The sequence below is a fragment of the Hylobates moloch genome, unplaced genomic scaffold (genome assembly GCF_009828535.3).
Source record: "Hylobates moloch isolate HMO894 unplaced genomic scaffold, HMol_V3 SCAFFOLD_8, whole genome shotgun sequence".
Classification (NCBI taxonomy): Eukaryota; Metazoa; Chordata; class Mammalia; order Primates; family Hylobatidae; genus Hylobates; species Hylobates moloch.
Genome location: NW_026652283.1, coordinates 77,241,000 through 77,265,116, shown reverse-complemented (window position 1 = coordinate 77,265,116; position 24,117 = coordinate 77,241,000). Strand labels below are relative to the sequence as shown.

General features: G+C 48.4%; 1 protein-coding gene across 3 annotated transcripts; it reads left to right on the top strand.

Moving 5' to 3' along the window:
- The first annotated feature begins 1,052 nt into the window (after positions 1–1,052).
- On the top strand, positions 1,053–17,775 carry ALAS1 (5'-aminolevulinate synthase 1). Of its 3 annotated transcripts, none has more exons than XM_032161375.2 (11): positions 1,053–1,225; positions 2,215–2,434; positions 5,474–5,701; positions 6,835–6,987; positions 7,668–7,890; positions 8,820–9,004; positions 9,868–10,047; positions 11,410–11,574; positions 14,630–14,898; positions 15,603–15,765; positions 17,363–17,774. In XM_032161375.2, exons 2-11 carry the CDS (start codon positions 2,236–2,238, stop codon positions 17,521–17,523), a joined length of 1,926 nt encoding a protein of 641 aa, XP_032017266.1. In that variant the 5' UTR covers positions 1,053–1,225; positions 2,215–2,235; the 3' UTR covers positions 17,524–17,774. The 3 variants fall into 3 exon arrangements, with proteins under 3 accessions (XP_032017266.1, XP_032017265.1, XP_058299101.1); XM_032161374.2 differs by having other exon boundaries at positions 2,204–2,434; XM_058443118.1 differs by lacking the exon at positions 1,053–1,225 and having other exon boundaries at positions 17,363–17,775.
- Positions 17,776–24,117: the final 6,342 nt, after the last annotated feature.

The following is a 24,117-nucleotide window of genomic DNA, read 5'->3' as shown; positions in this document are numbered from 1 at the left end:
GGCGCCCGCCACCACGCCCGGCCAATTTTTTTGTATTTTTAGTAGAGACGGGGTTTCACCGTGGTCTCGATCTCCTGACCTCGTGATCCGCCCGCCTCAGCCTCCCAAAGTGCTGGGATTACAAGCGTGAGCCACCGCGCCCGGCCGAGGAGAGTACCTTTCAGCCTGGCACAGGCCCAGCCCAACACAGCCCAAGCGAAGCTGGGAAGGGTGTGGAGCAAGGAAGCCAGACTGGCATTCCTGAGAGGGGTTTGCCAAGCCCTACTCTTCATGTGTTGTACCGGGGAAACTCAATGGAGGTATGGTCCAATGCTGACCTTTGGGATGGAGGCCTAAGCCACCCTGCTGGTGCCCAGGGTGGCCAGCAAGGGGCTTCAGACAACCCTGGGTGGAAAATTAAAAGTGGCTAATATTTGTTACGCGCTATTGACAGGCCCTGTGCCTTCCCCTCCTCCCCAAGTGCTCAGAGCTGTGGAGTGGATGGGTTCCATCCTAGCCCTGTTCCTCTGTCCCCTCTAGATCATCTTAGACCAGAAAGTGCCACAGCTGAGTGTCCCGCTTCCAGCTGAGTGTCTCGCTTCTTCCGCATCCTGCCAGGACCACTCCATCTGTGGGCGATACAGCCAGCTCCACCTCCTCCGGGGAGCCCTTGTTCACAGTTTCCAAAGCAAGCCGCAGGTGGGATGGATCCTGCTTAACACACCGGCCCAGAACCCCGTGGATCTCCTTCTTCCTCCATGTCCAAGACACCCAGCTTAACAACCCTGTATCCCTCAACTTGGCCCTAGCGGCACCTCGCCTGGACCTTGCCATTTTATACCCCACAATCGGGGCGTAGGGTTCTGAAGCCCAGGGTAGTTGGTGGGGAGGCAGCACGAGGGTGCAGGATGAGGTCGGGAAAAGAGACCTCGTCCGCCCGCCGCCTGACGCTTCCTACTCCCAGCAGGCGAGCCGGGGAATCCCCGGCGGCACCGATATCCGCAGAGCCCAAGAAGTGGCCCTCTCTGCCCCACCCCCCCGGCTCGCCGAGGGCTACGCGGCGCGCCTGCGCGGAAGAAGGCAGCGCCCATGGCGCAGGCGCAGCGGTCACTCCCGCTGTATATTAAGGCGCCGGCGATCGCGGCCTGAGACTACTCCCGGACAAGGGCAACGAACGTTTCGTTTGGACTTCTCGGCTTGAGTGCCCACCTCCTTCGCCGCCGCCTCCGCAGAGTCCCCAGTGCAGGTGAGGGCCCGCGCGGTAGGTGCGGCGCCGGCCGAGGAAGCCCCGGGGTATCCTGCCAGCCGGGACACCGCTCCCCCGGGAGCTGGGACCCCATCCCCCACTGTCCCAGTCACCCACCGCCTTGAGGTCAGCGTTTATCCTCCAGATCTTTTGCCTAGACGGCCGCCTCAGTTTCCCCCTTTCGGACCCTTCCGGCTATTCCCGGTTGAACCCGCCTCTTTAGAATTCCCTTCTCATACCCCTCCCGTCATTCTCGAGACCTCGACCGCGGGTCACCTCTGACCCCCACTGCCGGAGGACTGCCTTCTTTCTCCAGACTCCACTCCCTCGACTTTATAAGCCCTTGCGCTCCCCAGTGAGTCCCGAGGCGCTGGCCCTCATACCCCTACCCTCATTTATGCCCCTCCTTTCTCAGTTATGCCCAGTTCTTCCCGCTGTGGGGACACGATCGCGGAGGAATCCTAGCTTCAGGGACTCGGGACCCTGCTGGACCCCTTCCTCGGGTTTAGGGGATGTGGGGACCAGGAGAAAGTCAGGATCCCTAAGAGTCTTCCCTGCCTGGATGGATGAGTGGCTTCTTCCCTACCACCCCTTCTCCAGCTAGATGTAAGCCAAGATGTCTTATCTGCACTGTGCATCTCCCTAAGAAACCTCTGGCCTCCCAAACCTGTTCTTGACGTTTCCCCCATCCTTCCGCCCCCTTGGTTATGTACTGTCAGTATTTACTTCATTTGGTGAAGTTGCTTTGCAGATGCCTTTGTGTAGCGCTGGGGAATGAAGAAGCTGGTGACCCGGGTAAAGTGTGGTCACCATTCCTTAGCTGAGTCTCACATCGGTGCTGTCCTTAGGCATTTTTGAGGGAGAAGTGTTAGTATTCCAGGGTACCCTTTATATAAACTGCAGTTGACACCTGAATCCAGTGAGCTTGCGGTGATATTTGCCTGATTATTAACAACTGTTGATGTCACTCATCATCAGTCTTTCCACAGGAGCCAGCATATTTCTTGAACATGGAGACTGTTGTTCGCCGCTGCCCATTCTTATCCCGAGTCCCCCAGGCCTTTCTGCAGAAAGCAGGCAAATCTCTGTTGTTCTATGCCCAAAACTGCCCCAAGATGATGGAAGTCGGGGCCAAGCCAACCCCTCGGGCATTGTCCACTGCAGCAGTACACTATCAACAGATCAAAGAAACCCCTCCGGCCAGTGAGAGTAAGTGTCATTGACAATGAAGGAGCAGGTATGGGTGTTTGTGCTCATTGGTAGACTAGAAGCAGTCCCCACAGTGGTGGTGAGGGTCACACTCAACTCACAGAGGTCTGCTATGTGCAGGCTGGGCTCTGAGCACAGATTATCTCATATGATTGTTGCCCCAAGGGTAGGCACTTTTAGCTTTTCCATCTTTAAAGGTGAAATAGTGGCCAGTGTTGCACATTACGGGTTTTTGGATTGCATGTTAGTGTCTGTTGGGGTTTTAGTGTTTCCTCAGTGCCTCGTTCACGTAAATATTAAATTGGAATGTTCTAATTTCCCTCATTAAACATTTGGCCATCGGCTTTTTATTTATCTATTTTTTCTTTTTTGAGACAGAGTCTTGCTCTGTCGCCCAGGTTGGAGTGGTGATGCAATCTCGGCTTACTGCAACCTCCACCTCCCAGGTTCAAGCGATTCTCCTGCCTCAGCCTTCCAAGTATCTGGAATTACAGGCATGCACCACCACGCCCGGCTAATTTTTGTACTTTTAGTAGGGTTTCACCTTGTTGGCCAGGCTGGTCTCGAACTCCTGACCTCAAATGATCCACCTGCCTCAGCCTCCCAGAGTGCTGGGATTGCAGGCGTGAGCCACCGTGCCTGGTCCCTTTGGCTTTTTAAAGTAGTGATTTTTTTTTCTTTAAAAGTTTTTGTTTTATTGTGGTAAAATGCCCAAGAAAAAACTACCATTTTAAGCACTTAAAAATGTGCAGTTCAGTGGTACATTCATATTGTTGTGTCATCACCACCATCCATCTCCAGAACTTTTTTCATCTTCCCAAACTGAAATTCTATACCCATCAAACAGTAACTCTCCATTCCTCTCTCCCCAACCCCTGGCAACCACCATTCTGCTTTCTGTCTCTATGAATTTGACTATTCTAGGTACCTCATATAAGTGAAATTGTACAGTATTTATTAGTGATTTTTAAAAACAAATTTATCCTAGCTGTATGCAGTGGCTCACTCCTGTAATTCCAATGCTTTGGGAGGCTGAGGCGGTTTGATCACCTGAGGCCAGGAGTTCGAGACCAGCCTGGCCACATGGTGAAACCCCATTGTTACAAAACATACAAAAATTAGCTGGATGTGGTGGTGTACGCCTGTAATCCCAGCTATTTGGGAGGCTGAGGCATGAGAATTGCTTGAACCCGGGAGGTGGAGGTTGCAGTGAGCTGAGATCATGCCATGTATCTTTATTTGTATATACATTTGTTGTTGTTGTTTTTAACAAAGAGAGTAGAGTTGAATTTAGTTTGCTCTGGTTCTGATAGGAGAGAACAAAGCTTTTCAGGTTCCACTTAATCCTAGAGAATATCTTACAGGTTTTTCTTAGGCGTGTTCTCTGGGTGTGGGCTTGTAAGAAAAGAAATTTTTTTTTTCTTTAAGCAAAAAGGATTTAATCCTTTGTAGGGTTTATTTTCAAGAGTTAGTTATGTCTTTTTTACCAAAATGCTTGCAATGGTTATGTTTTAAATGATAGGATTTTTTTTCTTTTTCTAGACTTTAATGAATATGTGTTACTTTTATAATAAATGAAATTAACTTCAAAATAATTTTTTTGGCCTTCCTTTATAGAAGATTTTAATGAAAACTTTATTGAGACATCTTACCCAAAATTATAGGAAAGGCTAGCCAGTGACTCACAGGAGTATTCCAGAATGATGAAGAAAGACTTTTCTAGAAAGAAGGTGAATGAATTTGCTCAAGGGGAGAGGGAAGTCACTGTAACTAGAATTATAATTACCAGCCAACTGTGTTAAGTCAGCAGACTTTGATGAATTTAGATGAGAAAGTAGATGAGGTATGTGAATGTGATATACCCCTATTTTGCTTACTTTATTAGCAATCTAAAGACCTAAGTTTTAGTCTAATTTCTTTTGTTTAGATGAAAACCAATAGCTTTTATGTTAAGCAACAGCAAGCCTCTTTGTCAAGAATCTGTTTAGAAAATGTCAGCAGGGACAAGATGTGGTGGCTCATGCCTGTAATTCCAGCACTTTGGGAGGCTGAGGTGGGAGGATTGCTTGAGCCTAGGAGTTTGATAGAAGCTAGGGCCACATAACAAGACTCTGTCTCTACAAAAAATAAAAAATAAAAGAATCAGCTGGGCGCAGTAGAACACCTGCAGTCCAAGCTACTTGGAGGGCTAAGGTGAGAGGATCACTTGAGCCTGGAGGTCAAAGCTGCAGTTAGCTATGATTGCACCATGCACTCTAGCCTGGTTGACAGAGTGAGATCCTGTTTCAAAAAAAAGGAAAAGAAAATGTTAGCAGAGAAAAAAATGTGTGTGAATATTTCCATTTACCTTACAGAGTGTGTCCTCTCATAAAATAAGCTGAGTGTAGTTGGGGTAGAAATTACTGGAAATGATCCAACTCAAGGATTGCGAGTTGTCTAAAACTAGAAAATGGTACTTTTTTGGATTTATGAAGAGAAATACTATGGGTTTAAGAGGCAACTGGAATGTGCCAGTTAACTCTTCATAGAAGCATTGTTTCCTGTGAAGCAGATGAAAAACTAGAGAGATTAGCAGAACTTAATAACAATAAGCTTGTGGCTGAGTGCAGTGGTTCATGCCTATAATCCCAGCACTTTGGGAGGCCAAGGCAGGTGGATAACCTGAGGTCAGGAGTTCAAGACCAGCCTGGACAACATGGTGAAACCCCATCTCTACTAAAAATACACAAATTGGCCAGGCATGGTGGTGCACACCTGTAATCCCAGCTACTTGGGAGGCTGAGGCACGAGAATCACTTGAACCCAGGAGGTGGAAGTTGTAATGAGCCAAGATTGTGCCACTGCACTCCAACCTGGGGTACAGAGCAAGACTCCATCTTAAAAAAACAAACAAACAAACAAACAAACAAAAACTTGTGTCTGGATGGTGGGGTAGAGTAAGTATTACGTTTATCTTTGAGGCAATAAAAGAAAGAAGTGGTTTTCTTACACACTGTGCAACCAGATCTGATGCTTCACTTTTTCCATTTCCTCCCTCAGAAGACAAAACTGCCAAGGCCAAGGTCCAGCAGACTCCTGACGGATCCCAGCAGAGTCCAGATGGCATGCAGCTTCCGTCTGGACACCCCTTGCCTGCCGCAAGCCAGGGCACTGCAAGCAAATGCCCTTTCCTGGCAGCACAGATGAATCAGAGAGGCAGCAGTGTCTTCTGCAAAGCCAGTCTTGAGCTTCAGGAGGATGTGCAGGAAATGAATGCCGTGAGGAAAGGTAAAAGATGAGTTATGAACCATCAGTGGTAGTGAAGGGGTCCTTTTAGTTCTTTTGGGCCCTCAGATTTGTGTATGAGCTATTATTAGGGTAATATTTGTGGAAACACCTTCCTCTTTTAGGGCCAGAGAGGAAGGTCTTCAAGATAGACAGTCAAGGGACTGTATTGCGAAAGTGGGACTTTCTTTCTGGTGCGTGTGTAGGATGTGACCAGCTTTTATAGTTACTACTTAATTTCTGAAAATAACCTGCAGTCTTGAGCTGCCACCAGCTGCCTTTTGTCCCTTTGGTCTTTCCCATCATCTGGTAGGATAAAGATAGAAAACAATGGTTTTACTGCAGTAAGTGCTGGTCCTAGGGCTCCCAAGCTGTGTGTCTTACTGATGGTCATTGAATTGCAACCTTAACTCCACAATATATAGGTGTGGCTATATCTGCAGAGAACTCAAGGCTCCCCAAAAGCCTAACCAGCAGAAATTATGCATATGGCCAAAATTGTTTTCTGTGAAGAAAGTTGAGATTAGGACCAGGCCCAGTGGCTCACACCTATAATCCTGGCACTTTGGGAGGCCAAGGCAGGTGGATCACTTGAGGCCAGGAGTTTAAGACCAGCCAGGCCAACATGGCGAAACCCCATCCCTACCAAAAATACAAAGATTAGCTGGGCGTGATGGCACAGGCCTATAGTCCCATCTACTCAGGAGGTTGAGGAGGGAGGATCGCTTGAACCCAGGAGACAGAGGTTGCAGTGAGTCGAGATCGTGCCACTGCTCTCCAGCCTGGGTGACAGAATGGGACTCTGTCTCAAAAAAGAAAAAAAAAAAGAAAATTGAGATTAGGATTCGGGTGGGGATGTAGTGGAGTGAATAAAACATGCCAACCAGCAAGAAAGCTTTGGACTTTATTGTTCATTAAAGCTGGCCAGTAGCTCTGAAAACAACACCAAGAGTCTGCCATTACAGTAACTAAAATAGAAGAGATGCTTTGTACACTCAGTTACAACTAACTTTGGTTATGCTTGGCCTGTTTTGTGAACTAGGCCATAAGCCATTTTTGACAATATGTTTGGAGAAGATATTGTGAACTCAGAATAGAAAGTTGGTCCCATTTGTTTCTTGTTACTTTTGTTCCAGAGATTGCTGAAACCTCAGCAGGCCCCAGTGTGGTTAGTGTGAAAACCGATGGAGGGGAGGATCCCAGTGGACTGCTGAAGAACTTCCAGGACATCATGCAAAAGCAAAGACCAGAAAGAGTGTCTCATCTTCTTCAAGATAACTTGCCAAAATGTAAGTCTCCTTGTTATTTGCCTGAGGTAGGAGAGAATTTATAATTTAAATGTGCATTAGATTAAATATAAAATTGCATGGTGAGGCTGGGCACAGTGGCTCATACCCATAATCCCAGCACTTTGGGAGGCTGAGGCGGGAGAAGATCACTTGAGGCCAGGAGTTTGAGACCAGCCTTGGCAACATAGCAAGACGCTATCTCTACAAAAACAATTTTTTTAATTAGCCAGGCATGATGGCTTGCATCTATAGTCCCAGCTACTCAGGAGGCTAAGATAGGAAGATTGCTTAAGCCCAAGACTTCAAAGTTCAGTGAGCTATGATCACGCTATTGCACTGCAGCCTGAATGACAGAGAGAGACTCTGTCTCTAGGAAAAACAAAAAAATGTATGGTGAGTTGAGGCTTGAAAGCCATATCCCTTGCTTGCGTGAGCAGGTGCTTTTGGTCGTGGTGACGACAGGCGCTGTCGGTAGCCTGCCTTCTGTCCTTTAATACCTACCGTCTACACATGGCACTGGGCCAAACACGACATACAGTCTTTCTTACTTACAAGATGAGGACATCAAATAAGCTGCCCAGAATCTCCCTCAGTTGCCAAGCTGAGACTTGTTGTCTTTCACCAAAACGCAGCTGTGTTTCACAACCATCATTCTGTACTGTCTTTTGTTCAATTTTTAGCTGTTTCCACTTTTCAGTATGATCGTTTCTTTGAGAAAAAAATTGATGAGAAAAAGAATGACCACACCTATCGAGTTTTTAAAACTGTGAACCGGCGAGCACACCTCTTCCCCATGGCAGATGACTATTCAGACTCCCTCATCACCAAAAAGCAGGTGTCAGTCTGGTGCAGTAATGACTACCTAGGAATGAGTCGCCACCCACGGGTTTGTGGGGCAGTTATGTAAGTAGCCCTTGGCTTTCAAATATTACTGGTGTTATTTGGCAAGCCAATGATGCTGTATAGGGGTTGGATCTTTTATGGAGGGAACATTCAGTAGCTGAAAGTGTGCCATAGCAAAATACTATTCTTAGCTTCTGAAAAATATCTACAGATTACTTTTAAAGGAACTCTAATATGCAGGTAGCTGCTGGAGCCCCTTAGCTTGTGAGGGTTCAAGCTTATAGGCTCAACGACCACGCACGTCAGTCCACTTTCTATCACTTTGCAAGTGAGTGTGCCTTTAACACCAGGCAGTCTTTCACAGAGACATCCTTGGATGTGGCTGTGAGCGGAGAAATACGAATCTAGCAGCGCTAGAGAAAAAGCTACTTCAAAAGACCTGTTAAAAAAGATGGTAGATCCCATCACTCGTCCTTCAGGAGGCTCACCATCCTAGGGATGCTGGAGAGAGTTGCTTGCCAGATTCTCCAAAGGCTTGCTAAAGAGGATCTCGGTTTGAGGTTTAATGATAGTGATGTATCCTAACATTACATGACTGGCTTGCAGAGGGTAACCACCATCCAGGATGTCCCTCTAGAGTTTGCTTTTTCTTAAGCTAACATGTTATTGGAAAAAATAATGTTTCTCAGAGAAAATAAACCTTAGTTTCTTAGAAAAGAAACTCAGCTAATACCAAGCACTTACTGACTGTTAAATGAACACTTGTTCTTGATGATTCCTGGAGGTATCATCACCCTAGCATTGACACCTTGTCCCACCTAGTCTGAAGATGAAATCAGTTGAAATTTCTGACCCCAGGTTTCACAGTGAGAGAGTTGCTACATCAACATGTTTCAGTCTCCTGGATCCTAGAAAGAGGAAAAAATTCACATGGTGTTTAGAACCATGAGCTTTATTTTCTGGTTTTGTTTGTTTGTATTTTTAAACAGGGACACTTTGAAACAACATGGTGCTGGGGCAGGTGGTACTAGAAATATTTCTGGAACTAGTAAATTCCACGTGGACTTAGAGAGGGAGCTGGCAGACCTCCATGGGAAAGATGCCGCACTCCTGTTTTCCTCGTGCTTTGTGGCCAATGACTCAACCCTCTTCACCCTGGCCAAGATGATGCCAGGTAAGGAAGCCTGGCATGGGTGCCTTAGAGTTTTTTGGGTTTCTTAGTAATAACAAGAATATTGGCAACAAAGAAGGCTTACTAGAACCTCTCCATTGAAAATCATAATCCTATCTGGGCATTTGTTCTGGGGTCAAGCATGAAATGCTAACTGTACATTATGGGTTCCAGGAGAACGTGATACCAGTGAAAATTCAAACTTGAAACGTCTCGTCCTTGAGCTAATTGCCTCAGATATGTTTTATATTCTAAGATGATCCTTTGGAGAAGTCTCTCTTTCTTTTTTTTTTTTTTTTTTTTTTTTTATGAGACGAAGTCTTGCTCTGTCGCCCAGGCTGGAGTGCAGTGGCGCAATCTCGGCTCACTGCAAGGTTCGCCTCCCAGGTTCACGCCATTCTCCTGCCTCAGCCTCTCCAAGTAGCTGGGACTACAGGCGCCCGCCACCACACCCGGCTAATTTTTTGTATTTTTAGTAGAGACAGGGTTTCATCGTGGTCTCGATCTCCTGACCTCGTGATCCACCCGCCTCGGCCTCCCAAAGTGCTGGGATTACAAGCGTGAGCCACCGCGCCCGGCCTGGAGAAGTCTCTTAATCATTTAGTTAGCTCTTGATTGAGTTTGGAGTGAGGCAGTCAGATTTAAGAGCAGATTAATTGCCTGCCACAAGGTTATTCTACACCTTTGGGCCTTCTCACAGGGGAAGCACTAACTAGTTATTTTGCCAGGAAGAAACTGGCACACAGTGTCTTTTTCCTACTAGGCATTTTCAAAGCATCATTTCCAAGGAAAAGTCTATTAGTCTCTCTCTAGGAAATAATTTGTCTTCGATGACATGGCAATAAATAGCATTTTTGTTGTCTTAGGCTGTGAGATTTACTCTGATTCTGGGAACCATGCCTCCATGATCCAAGGGATTCGAAACAGCCGAGTGCCAAAGTACATCTTCCGCCACAATGATGTCAGCCATCTCAGAGAACTACTGCAAAGATCTGACCCCTCAGTCCCCAAGATTGTAGCATTTGAAACTGTCCATTCAATGGATGGTAAGTGTGGATAGAGGTTCCTCTGAAACCTAAGATGAGAAACTACGCCTGAACTCTTTAAAAGTATGGTGTTTTGTTGTGTTTTTTATTTTTTATTTTTATTTTTTTATTTTTTTGTGACGGAGTCTCACTCTGTTGCCCAGGCTGGAGTGCAGTGGCGTGATCTTGGCTCACTGCAAGCTCTGCCTCCTGGGTTCACGCCATTCTCCTGCCTCAGCCTCCCGAGTAGCTGGGACTACAGGCACCTGCCACCATGCCTGGCTAATTTTTTCTTTCTTTCTTTCTTTTTTTTTTTTTTTTTTTTGAGACAGAGTCTCACTCTGTCACCCAGGCTGGAGTACAGTGGCGCGATCTCAGCTCACTGCAAGCTCCACCTCCTGGGTTCACGCCATTCTCCTGCCTCAGCTTCCTGAGTAGCTGGGACTACAGGTGCCCGCCACCACACCCAGCTAATTTTTTGTATTTTTAGTAGAGACAGGGTTTCACCGTGTTAGCTAGGATGGTCTCGATCTCCTGACCTCATGATCCGCCCGCCTCAGCCTCCCAAAGAGCTGGGATTATAGGTGTGAGCCACCGCAACTGGCCTAACTTTTTGTATTTTTAGTAGACGGGGTTTCACCGTGTTAGTCAGGATGGTCTCAATCTCCTGACCTTGTGATCTGCCCGCCTTGGCCTCCCAACGTGCTGGGATTACAGGCGTGAGCCACCGCGCCTGGCTTGTTGTGTTTTTTAATTTTCTTTTCCTTTCTGCCAGGATTTTTTTTTCTTCTTCCAACTTTTAGGTTCAGTGGGTACACGTGCAGGTTTATTATATGGGTAAATTATGTGTCACAGGGTGTTAGTGTACAAATTATTTCATCACCTAGGTAATAAGCATAGTACTCGATAGGTAGTTTTTGATCTCACCCTCCTCCTACCCTCCACCCTCAAGTAGGTCCCTAGTGTCTGTTGTTCCCTTCTTTGTGTCCATGTGTTCTCAATGTTTAGCTTCCACTTATAAGTGAGAGCAATACTTGGTTTTTCCGTTCCTGTATTAATTCACTTAGGATGGCCTCTAGCTCCATCCATATTGCTGTAAAGGACATGGTCTCATTCTTTTTTTATTGCTGTGTAGTATTGCATTCTGCCAAGATTTGTAATTGGCGGACGTTTTTTAAATAGATTTGGGTGAAAGTGGATTTTCTATTCTGGCTTTTACTAGGCTCTGGGACCCCAGGTAACCTAGAAATTGGAGGAAGTTCATTTTCTTTCCAATATTGAAAATGATACCTTAGAATATAAGTTTACATTGTTCTGACTCTAACCAAAACAGAAATTTCTGAAGTGGCAAGCTCTTCAGAGCAGTCTCTGGTCTTTCCTCAGGGGCAGTGTGCCCACTGGAAGAGCTGTGCGATGTGGCCCATGAGTTTGGAGCAATCACCTTCGTGGATGAGGTCCATGCAGTGGGGCTGTATGGGGCTCGAGGCGGAGGGATTGGGGATCGGGATGGAGTCATGCCAAAAATGGACATCATTTCTGGAACACTTGGTATGTATACATTGCATTACATACACTAAAATTCCATTATCCTAACAAGGCCAAGGACTAACTAGTCTAACTGGGATCAGGTGAGGAGACAGCCTGACAGCATATGAAGCCTGGGCCACTCTTTCTTTTGGCCCAGCTTAGTGGAATCCCTTGGGTCATGGAGGCATGGGTCTTAGAATCAAAGTAAATCCCACAGCCTAACACACAGATAGACCATTTATTGCCATCTGAGCTCATTTCAGACATAGTCGTGGGTCTAGCCACATGCCATGGCAAGAGCCTGTACTCTGTATGCCTCAGGCTGTTCTTATTTAAAAAGAAAAAGAATTCTAGTACTTTTCTCCTGGAGCACTTGTTAGGTTCAGGTGTTGTGAAGTGCTGAGCTCTGTGCCTGCCATGTGGGAACATTCTAATTCATCCTGGTTTTCCTCTGCTCTTCCTCATACAGAGGCTCTGTCTCGTGGTAGGTGGGAGCTAGACTTTGGAGTCCTGCCACCTCACTAGTTGTGTGACCTTGAGTTGGTAGTTAACCTTTCTATACCTCAGTTTCATCATCAATATAATGGAGAAAACAATAGGACCTAAATCAAAATTTGTGTGGAGAAGGTAAATAAGTTGTATGCAAACAGTTACTATAGACATTCCCTCTGAGAACCTATGAGAACCCTAAAGAGATGAAAGTTACATAAATTTGAAGGTTTTTTTTTTAAGCCTTCAAAAGTGGGCAAGGCAGTTGGAAACCCATCTAGCAGTTAGCTAAAATGCCAGTTTATAGCCTACGCTTGGTAAAGGAAGGGCAGGCTTTTTAAAAAGTGTCCTTCAGCACCGTCAAGGGGTATGAGAACCTAGTGCAGACCCAGAAAGCCTGGGAGTTCTAAGGGTGGAACCCCTACCAGGAGAAAAGCACCTGATCACGTGTCCTAATTCAAGAAGCTCTTTTCTTTTCTTTTCTTTTTCTTTTTTTTTTTTTGAGACGGAGTCTCGCTCTGTTGCCCAGGCTGGAGTGCAATGGCGCAATCTCAGCTCACTGCAAGCTCCACCTCCCGGGTTCATGCCATTCTACTGCCTCAGCCTCCCGAGTAGCTGGGACTATAGGCACCCACCACCATGCCTGGCTAATTTTTTGTATTTTTAGTAGAGACGGAGTTTCACCGTGTTAGCCAGGATGGTCTCAATCTCCTGATCTCGTGATCTGCCCGCCTCAGCCTCCCAAAGTGCTGGGATTACAGGCGTGGGCCACTGTCCCTGGCCAGAAGCTCTTTTCTTTTAATGATGTCTCCTGATGTGGGCTCTTTGAAGATATGGTCATTGTCAGATGGAAAAGGCTGGAGAGAGAAACTTTGTACCATAGGAGATTGAACCAACCCAGCTTTGCATGTGGTTTTAGCAAAAACATTAATTATAGAATGTAATATTAAGATCTATGAAGACTCTTCTGGAGTTCTTTTTGTTTTTTGAGACAGGCTCTCACTCTGTCACCCAGGTGTGATCACAGCTCATCTGCAGCCTCCACCTCCTGGGCTCAAGTGATCCTCCCACCTCAACCTCCTGAATAACTGAGACTACAGGTGTACGCTAGCATGCCTGGCTAATTATTGTATTTTTAGTAGAAACGGGGTTTCACCAGTTGGCCAGGCTGTTCTCTAACTCCTGAGCTCAAGCGAGTTGCCTACCTCGGCCTCCCAAAGTGCTGGGACTATAGGTGTGAGCCACTGCGCCTGGCCTCTTCTGGAGTTTTTAATCCTGAAACTTGAGATGTAAATTATACAAAAGGACTCAATGAGAATTGAAAACCAAGTCCGGCCCTAAATCAATCCTAACAGGCTCTGAGTTTTCATATTTATCTAGCAAATGCATTAATTGTCAAGAGTTTTGTTCTTAAGTAGGAAATAACACCAGTCACACCAAAATAGTTAATGCCTTAGCTGGGTAAAATTCCAGCTTCTGGGATAATGTTCGCTGTGGGAGGATGGTGCAAGCACTGCAGAGCCAGTCTTGTTCCAAAGAGCACATGCAGTGCAGACATGGGGAGTGGAGCTGTGCTGGCTGTCAGAGCAGCAAGCCTGGGTGAGAAAGGGAAAGGAGGATAAGATGGTGGGAAGGGAGGCAGCAGCAGGGTATTTGGGCACACTGGGACCAGTCACTGAGGTTTCAGGTCTGATTGGAAGACCTGCATTTTGATCCTGGTTAGACATCAGCTTGGCCATATGACTTTGGGCAAGACCCTTTTGTAACTTTCCTTAGCTTTTTTACCCTTTTAAAAATGAGTAGTCAGGCACGATAGCTCACACCTGAATCCCAGCACTTTGGGAGGCTGAGACAGGAGGATCACTTGAGCCCAGGAGTTTGAGACCAGCCCTGGGCAACGAAGCATGGCCTCCTCTTTACACAAAATAAAAATTTTAAAAATTAGCCAGGCATGGTGGTTGGCTGTCCTAGCTACATGGGAGGCTGAGGCGGAAGGAATACTTGAGCCCAGGAGGTTGAGGCTGCAGAGAGCTATGATCATGCCACTGCACTCCAGCCTGGGTGACAGAGCAAGACCTTGTCTCTAAAAAAAAAAAAAAAGGAAGATTAGATATCCTTTTATAGTCATGCGTCGTTGCTTAACGATGGGGGATGCGTTCTGAGAATTGCATCACTAGGCAATTTCATCATTGTGCAAACACCATAGAGTGTACTTACATAAACCTAGATGGTATAGCGTACTGCACACCTAGGCTTTGTGGTATGGCCTGTTGCTCCTAGGCTGCAAACCTGTACAACATGTTACTGTATTGGATACTGTTGGCAACACCATGGTATTTGTGTATCTAAACATACCTAAACATAGAAAAGGTACAGTAAAAATACGGTATTATAATCTTATGGGACCACCATCATATATGTGGTCGTCATTGACTGAGACATCATTTATGCGGTGCATGACTACTCCAATCAGTCCAGGAACAAATTAAGAAGATAAGGAGAAAAGTCAGTGCTTTGAGGCTCCACAACACCTTGCTGTGTCCATTTAGAGGCTGTTGCTGTAATTAATGAAGCTGTCTCCTCCCAGGCAAAGCCTTTGGCTGTGTTGGAGGGTACATCGCCAGCACGAGTTCTCTGATTGACACCGTACGGTCCTATGCTGCTGGCTTCATCTTCACCACCTCTCTGCCACCCATGCTGCTGGCTGGAGCCCTGGAGTCTGTGCGGATCCTGAAGAGCGCTGAGGGACGGGTGCTTCGCCGCCAGCACCAGCGCAACGTCAAACTCATGAGACAGATGCTAATGGATGCCGGCCTCCCTGTTGTCCACTGCCCCAGCCACATCATCCCTGTGCGGGTAATGGCCTGTCTCTGATTGGACTTGCTGTGGGGTGTGCCTCTACACATGATGTACGGATGTTCTGCTTCATACCTTCCTGAAGTTGGGCTTCAGCGGGGCGACTGCCAGGGCAGGGTTATAGCCAGCCACCCTCTGTCATGTTTCTGCCATTGGCTGACTTCACCTTGAGAAGAAAGCCTTTGAACCCAGCAGGCTGGGGCAAAAGTTCCCTCTCTGGAGCACTGACCTTAACAGGGTAAACACAGAGCTTGTATCTAGAAAGCTCCAGAAGCCTGAGCTTGGCCAGCTTTGAAGTATGGCTTTCTACTTAGTAAATTTCAAAATAGGTTTTGCCCTTCCTACTACAAATGGTAGCACTGTTGATGTCACAGTTGAATTAGTGTAATGAATACAGCTAGTATAACTGAATCTAGATTATACATCCTGGGTACGAGAGTCTGCTGGTATGAACAGAACCAGTGTTTTCTCATTAAAAATGTATTTCTTTTTAATAAGGTTTTGGTTCTCTGGTGTTCACGAAACAATACTGGCTCCTTTTAAATGACAGGTGTTTGGGCAGCGCTTTCCCTCTGCCCCAAGCTTGCGTATGTTGCTACAGTCTGGTCTTGAGCCTGAGCATTGTGGGGACTGTGTTCGTTAGAATCTCTGCTAAGAGGTGGTCCTTCTGTTGTGACCTTACCTTCTGCTCTCATTGAACTTAGGTTGCAGATGCTGCTAAAAACACAGAAGTCTGTGATGAACTAATGAGCAGACATAACATCTACGTGCAAGCAATCAATTACCCTACGGTGCCCCGGGGAGAAGAGCTCCTACGGATTGCCCCCACCCCTCACCACACACCCCAGATGATGAACTACTTCCTTGGTGAGTACCTGGGGAGCTGCTGGTGCCTCACTGAGGAGTTGCATAAAGCTGTCTTTGCAGTGTTTACAATTGAAGCCCTTCAGAGGCATTCAGATTTGTTTCTTCTTCGTTTTTCAGTTTTGTTTTTGAGACAGAGTTTCGCTCTTGTTGCCCAGGCTGGAGTACAATGGCACAATCTCGGCTCACCGCAACCTCTGCCTCCCAGGTTCAAGTGATTCTCCTGCCTCAGCCTCCCGAGTAGCTGGGATTACAGGCATGTGCCACCATGCCTGGCTGATTTTGTATTTTTAGTAGAGATGGGGTTTCTCCATGTTGGTCAGGCTGGTCTTGAACTCCCGACCTCAGGTGATTCGCCCACCTCAGCATCCCAAAGTGCTGGGATTACAGGTGTGAGCCACGGCGCCCGGCCTGTTTCTTCTTTTTCCAAGTAACTAAGCATGCCCTCAAATGGTTCAAAACCCTAAAAGATATTTATTGTCTGATTCACATCAAGAGGGTGGAGAGTCATTTTGGGAGCTCTGAGGGAGCCTGGGAATCCGCTCAGTGTTCCCAGTGCCCCGTTGTCTACGTGGCTAAAGGATGCACGGTAATGACTTGCAGGGAGAAGAGGCCTCTGAAGGCTTGAGTCCCTGCTGGCCCTCCAGAGTCCAGCTCACATTTGTCTTCGCCACTGCCCTCTACTCCGTGATGTTGTATAATCCTTGAATAACCCCACACCTAATCGCCTCTGATAAGAGGAATTGCTAATATTTTCAACTGCCCCATGGTTCTATACTGCCCCACCCATGTCCAACCTAAAGGCAGAGACGGAAGGGGGCTGTTAGCCACAGGTCACCTCTGCCTCAAAGGTACCTTGCCCTCCCAAGCCCGCCCAGCATGGCTCAGCTTCCTCACGGGCTCTCTGTCCTGTTGGAAATGCTGCGTTTAAACTGTCACGTGGCGGTGTTGAAACAGCTTCTTCCCTACAGGCCTGTGAAATCAAGCCCAACTCTAGGTTTTATTTTTCTCTTTATTTATTTTTATAAAAGCCTTAAAATTTTTATAAAAGCCTTATCTCAATAGAGATATAACTCACATACCATAAAATTCACCCTTTTAAAGTATCCAAGTCCATGATTTTTAAGTACACTCCCAGTGTTATGCAGCCATCACTTCTATCTGATTCTAAAACATTTTCATCACCTCAGAAGCCCCTACCCATTAGGAGTCACTCCTCTTTTCCCCATCCCCAGCCCCTGTCAACCATGGGTCTTTCTGTCTCTATGGATTTGCCTTTTCTGGACCTTGTGTCTAAGTGGAATCATACGGCCTGTGCTCCTTTGTGTCTGCCTTCTTCCAGCATCATGTCTGCAAGGCTCATCCATGCTGTAGCATTCATCAGCACTTCATTTCTTTCTATTACCAAATAACCTTCCATTGTATAGATTTACCACATTTTGTTTATCCGTCTATTGGTGGACATTTGGTTGTTTCTCTTGTTAACTATTATGAATAATGCTGCTATGAACATTTGTGTACAAGTTTTTGTGTGGACATATGTTTTCATTTCTCTTGTGTATATTACTCCCTTTGATATTTAAAAACTGTTTCTTCTCAGAGAATCTGCTAGTCACATGGAAGCAAGTGGGGCTGGAACTGAAGCCGCATTCCTCAGCTGAGTGCAACTTCTGCAGGAGGCCACTGCATTTTGAAGTGATGAGTGAAAGAGAGAAGTCCTATTTCTCAGGCTTGAGCAAGTTGGTATCTGCTCAGGCCTGAGCATGACCTCAATTATTCCACTTAACCCCAGGCCATTATCATATCCAGATAGTCTTCAGAGTTGTCTTTATATGTGAATTAAGTTATATTAAATTTTAATCTATAGTAAAAACATAGTCCTGGAAATAAATTCTTGCTTAAGTGGTGGTTCTTTCTGCTATTGGCTACTGAATAAAATTCTTCATTGGCTAGACACAGTGGCTCACACCTGTAATCACAACACTTGGGAGGCCAAAGCAAGAGGATCACTTGAGGCTGGGAGTTTGAAGCTGCAGTGAGCTATGATTGCTCCACTGCACTCCAGCCTGGGTGACAGAGCAAGACTGCCTCTAAAATAAAAAATAATGGTCATCATCCCTGTAAGTTCAGTCTGTATTCTAGGAATGAATAAACTGAATAAAGTACTGGAGCTCTGGTAATGGCTTCAGAGCAGGAGCGGCAGAACCTCCCACTGCTTGAGCCCTGCTACCTCCTTAATGCCTAGTGTATCCAGTGGCTGACCCAGCCGCACCCGGCAACTGAACAGTTTTGAGTGACACCACCTTGGCGGCCAGTTTCACTTTAAACTTCTCACTTCACATCTTCAATGGACAGTCAGTGCTGCCCAGCAGTCCTGCTACAGCTGCCTCCCCCCGACTTTCAGCTACTGCCTTGACCCCATTCTTCCCTGTGAAAGTCTGGGCGTCAGAAGACTGGCTTGTCTGTCACCACCCCGTCCTCCAGCCTGTCGGCTTCCTTCACCTGTAGTTGTGTCCCATCCAGCAAAAGCGGAGGGGTTTGTGCTCCTCACCCTGCCTCTCTCCATTTGTATTTCAGGTCCTGTTGTTTCTTGTATGGTCCTGCAGCCATCTCTTTGCCACAGAATTTCTCCCCCTCTGCTAGTTCATTCTCCTTGGCCTGCAGAGGCTTTGTCCCCCTTCTGAAAAATAAGCTCGCTCTGTCTAGACCCCCTTCTTGCTGCCCCTGCCCCTCTGTGCTGCCCCTGTTCTAAGCAGTGGCCCTTTCATCTCTGTTCTCTAGGAAGGCTGCTCGTCTCTCACATCTGTCTCTATCTTGCCAAGTCCAGTGGCCAGTTCTGTCTTCCTTTGTTGGATCTCAGTGGTATTTGCAGTGGTTGTCCTTGGCCTTTTTGAAGCTTCTCCTCTAAGCGTCTGTGCCACTAACCTCTGCTGATTGTTTTCCCCCTACCTCATGAGCTGGTCCTTGCTCCATTTGGGTGGGTCTTCCTATGAATGTTGATGGCCCCACCAGGCTCGTCTCTTAACTGTACTCAACTCCCCCACCCCACGGAATCTCTCGCAGCCTGGGCTTTAAGCTGCATCTGTGCACTGCCATCTCTGCCTGGGTGTCAAACAGGCACCGCCAACCACACAGGCACGGAGGGCACCCCGGGTCTGCCGCCCCTCCCTGCTTGGTCTTCTTCTTGCCTTATGATCTGCCCAGGCACCCAGACCTCTCCTGTGGAAATCAACCCTTTCCCTCACATGCACACTACTAGCAAGTCCTGTAAGTTCCACCTCTGAAGTGCATCTCAGGCCAGGCCACGTCTCATTCCCTCCTCTGCCACCACCCTCGTCATGCCACCATATGGCATCTGCCCAACTCACCCCAAGAGCAGCCTGAGAGATCTTTTAAAAATGAAATCAGATCATGTCCCTGCCCTGCAGAAAACTTTCCTGGGTCTTCCAGTCACGCTAAGGTTAAATTCTAAATTCAGGCTGGGCATGGTGGCTGATGCCTGTATCCCAGCACTTTGGGAGGCTGAGGTGGGAGAATGGTTTGAGCCCAGGAGTTTGTGAGAGCAGGCTGGGCAACAATGGGAAATCTTATCTCTACAAATAATTTAAAAATTAGCCAGGTGTGGTGGTGCACACCTGTAGTCCAGCTGCTCGGGAGGCTGAGGCGTGAGGATCGTTTGAGCCCAGGCGATCGAGGCTGCAGTGAGCTGAGACTGCATCACTGCACTCCAGCCTGGGAGACAGAGCAAGACCCTGACTCAAAAACCCTAGGCCAGGCATGGTGGCTCACACCTGTAAGTAATCCCAGCACTTCGGGAGGGCAAGGCAGGTAGATCACTTGAGGTCAGGAGTTCGAGACCAGCCTGGCCAAGATGGTGAAACCCCCTCTCTACTAAAAATACAACAAATTAGCCAGGCGTAGTGGCATGCACCTGTAATCCCAGCTACTCGGGAGGCTAGGCAAGAGAATCACTTGAGCCCAGGAGGTGGAGGTTGTAGTGAGCCGAGATCATGCCACTGCACTCCAGCCTGGGTGACAGAGTGAGATTCCATCTCAAAACAAAACAAAACCCTAAGCTCCTCACACAGGCTGACAAAGTTGGGATCAAGGTCCCATCCAGTTCTCCAGACCCGTCTCCCATCCTACCCTCGTTTGTTCACTGTGGGCCTCAAATACCTAGGTTCTCTGCAACTTCCAGGCCCTGGTGTGAGCCATTCTTTCTCTGCCAGTATGCTTCTCCCCTGGATCATGGTGTGGCTGCCTCTCTTCACTCAGACAAGGGTCCCCAAGGAGACCCCCACTGAGCATGCCGGCTAAGGCAGACCATCTTGCAGTCTCACCATTGCTTGGCCTCTGACGTGATGCCCTTCAGAGCTCTCGTCACCACTCACAATGACTTTTCCCCTGCTGGCCATTTGCCCTGTTGTAATGTCATCTCCCTGAGGACAGATGCCCTGTATTCTCGCTTCCGTGTCCTCAAAGTCCAGCACAGTGCCTGATACATAGTGGATGCTAAACAAATGTGTACTGAACGAAAGAAAAAGAAACCCAATGGCAACAGGTCAAGTTTACTAGAAAGACTGAGACAGCTGAAGCAAAACCAAGCAGCTGGAGTTGAGCAGAGTCCTTTGACCTTGCCTCCCTTCTCGTAGCTCTAGAAACGGCAGCTGTGTTTTCTCCTCTCTGTACAGAGTTGGGCTGGCACCCCTTCCCAGGAAGCTGGCAGTGGGCCTGGGGCACACACCCTCAGAGCTCGGCTGAGTCACACTCCCATCAGATAAAACCATACACCTAGGCAGGCTACAGGGCTTGATGGAAGCCACATCACCTCGGAATCATGATTCAGTTCCTTCCTGCTCAGGAAACGAGCCTCGCTCAGCATTCCTGGCTCTGCTGCCTCACAGGAGCTTTCAGGGCTTTCCACTGTCCCTCTCATTCCCACGCCCAGGACCCCATCACCTCCCTTCCTTCAAATGGGATTGTTTTCCTCCAGCTGGGGTAATGTTGCTACCTGAATGCTTAGGAAGATCCACTCTTCCTTCGTAAGACCCAGAGCCAGCAGAAGCAAGGCCCTCAGGTGCATGTGCCCCTCCCTGCTTCTTGGGGTTATGAGAACAAAGGACCAGGTGATCTGCAGGAAGTAGGCGGGATTCGTGAACTGCTTAAAAATGGAAGTTTGGGCCCGGCTCCATGGCTCACGCCTGTAATCCCAACACTCTGGGAGGCCAAAGCAGGTGGATCACTTGAGGTCAGGTGTTCGAGACCAGCCTGGCCAACATGATGAAACCCCATCTCTACTAAAAATACAATAAATTAGCCAGGCGTGGTGGTGCGCCCTTGTAATCCCAGCTACTTGGGAGGCTGAGGCAGGAGAATCGCTTGAACCTGGGAGGTGGAGGTTGCAGTGAACCAAGATCACACCACTACACTCCAGCCTGGGTAACAGAGCGAGACTCCATCTTAAAAAAAAAAAAAAGAAGGAAAGAAAAAAAGGAAGTTTGGCTTTTATAAGCAACTCTAGTGTGAAACTACGATGTCATGAAAGTTCTCTAAGGATATTTAGAAGCTGACGGCATTAAATAAGGTGTCCTAAAGGGAAAAGGGCGAACTGTATTTGAAATCTTAGTGAACAGACATTCCTCACCTTGAAGTTTTCCTCCTGTCAGGTTGCCTGAGTCTCATGCCTGCTCCTCTACTTCCTTGTGCTGGGGAGCGCTCTCTGCTCCCCAACACGAGGGGACGACACCAGGTCCATGGACTTTCCCAGGAGCCCTGGTCCTGCTCCCAGAGTCAGGTACTGTCCCAGCTTCATGTGCCTCTGATGCAACCACATCTGAACCCTGTCAGTGCCCTGGGAGGCACCGGGTGGAGAGAGAAACACTGAAGCCACATCAGTTGAGGGTCCTGCGTGTAAATCCCATCACCTAATAATAACTCAGGCCTGCTCAGCGTTTCAGACCTTTACCCATAGTATACAAACCCCTCCAACGTCCTGCAGAGTGGCGCTGCGCATTCCCATTTATAGAGCAAGCAAGCTGAGGCTCCAGAAGGGGAGGTCACCTGCCCGAGACAACCTAAATGGCAGAACTGGCAGGCAAGCCTAGGCAATCTGGCCTGAGTCCTGTCTCTTTCCTGGCCGTGCTGACGGGCAAGGATGGCCGCTGTGTGGAGGAGAGAGCCTGGAGCCATCTCTGAGCACCCTTCCTGACTACAGTGCAGAGGGCGCTGCCTCCCACCCAGCCCCACCCTGGCCCAGCTCCAACCACTTCCTGCAGGACCTGAGATAGTGGTGCTCGGCTTCTCTGATCACGTAGGTAGCACAGAGCCAAGTGCCACAGACCCCCAGACTCACTCGAGCCGAGCCCAACAGCCCCCCACCATGGCCCGTGTGCTTCCTCTCCAAATGCTGTCCTGAATCTCCAGCCCCAAAAGCATCAGGACTGTGAGCGTGGACAGGGGATGGGGAGATGGAAGGTCCACCAGGAACTGCTGGAGGGTGGGCCTGGCAATCCCGAGAGAGGCAGGTCTGCCTTGCCTCCCACATGCAAAATGCGGTTCCCTGAATGGGACTCTGTTTCCAGCTTCCTGGCCCTGCCCCTGATTGTGGCCAGAATAGTCTCAGAGACACTCAACAGGGGACTCCCCTAGACTCCAGCCTGGGGGAAAGGACTGATGTTTTCTTTTCTCTGCAGGCAGCCAAGGAAGGATGATAGGTTGGGTCAGAGCCCACGTGGGGTACGGGGCTTCCGATTGGAAGGTCGGAGACCCTCCTTCTTTCAGATGAGCAGATAACAGCGATCTACAGCCCACCACAGGAGCCCCTGTACCCAAGTCAGAAAGAGGATGGCAGCCTAGACTTCCCCCACAGCCATGCCCTGGGGAGTGGGGCAAAAGCAACCCTCCAAGGGCCTGCCCATGATCAGCCCACCAAGTTAGCTGTCTGCTGCCAGCTCCAGCTCTCCCCTCCAGAGGCCCTGAGTGGACGAGCAGATCTCAAACTGGCCTGGACCGGCCAAACCGGGCCCCAGCTCCGACCTGTCAGCCTGCATATTTCTCCCCTGCTCCTCAAAGTGCAGGTTTGGCAGTGGTAATGGTGTAGGCTGCCAGCCCAAGAGAGGGCCCCTCGGGGGCTCCAGGCCTGATGCTCCTCATGGCTCCACGCAGAGTGTGGAGGAGATCCTGCTGAGGACAGACCCTGACCTCCCCAAACACTGGTCATTGGGGCTCCCAGCTCTATCCTGAAATGTACACTATCACATATAGACGCCGGGTGCAGTGGCTCACACATGTAATCCCAGCACTTTGGGAGGCCGAGGCAGGAGGATTGCTTGAGCCCAGGAGCTTAAGACCAGCCTGGGCAACATGGTGAAACCTGGTCTCTACTAAAAATATAAAATTTAGCTGGGTGTGGCCTGTAGTCTCAGCTACATGGGAGGGTGAGGTGGAGCACCTGGTCCCAGAAGGTTGAGGCTGCAGTGAGCTGTGATCCCACCATTGCATTGCACTCCAGCCTGGGTGACAGAGCAAGACTGTGGCAAAAAAAAAAAAAAAAGTCAGCCTTGGTGGCTCACGCCTATAATCCCAGCATTTTGTGGGGCTGAGGCCGGAGGATCACTTGCATCCAGGAGTTTGAGACCAGCCTAAGCAACATAGTGAGATCCTGTTTCTACAAAAAAATAAAAAATTAGCTGGGTATGGTGGGCACCCCTGTGGTCCCTAGCTACTCAGGAGGCTGAGGTGGGAGGATCGCTTGAGCCCTGGAGGTCAAGGCTGCAGTGTTCATGCCACTGTACTCCAGCCTGGGTGACAGAGTGAGACCTTGCCTCAGAAAGGAAGGAGAGAGAGAGAGAGAGAGAAAGGAAGGAAGGAGGGATGGAGGGAAGGAGGGAGGGAGGGAGGTAGGTGGCTTGCCTAGGTGTCCCTTTAATATCAGAATGGAGAGACCCAGCAAGCACCTGTAGGTGGAAAGAGAAAGGAGTGGATTCTCCTGTCTGCGGCTCCCAGCTCCCTGCTGCAGGGATGCACCCACAGGCCTTCCTCTCCCCACCCTGAACCAGCCTTCTCCGCCTGGCACAGGCATGGCCACCAGAGGGCGAAATCACCCCTCCACCCTTGCTGCAATTCATTCTCCCCCTCCGTTTTGGAATGAACAGTCCCCATAGCTGCTGCCACTCAAGACTTTGCTGAGCGCCAGAAAGGAACCAAGCCTGCAGCTTCTCTGCCCTCAAGGCATTCCAGTCCAGTAGGTGAGGGAGACAGACAACCTGAGACCCATACACAACAAAGGGGTGCTGCCAAGTCTGTCAGGGGCTGCCCGGTTCTGCATGGGAAAGGTAGGGCAGGGCATTCTGCGAG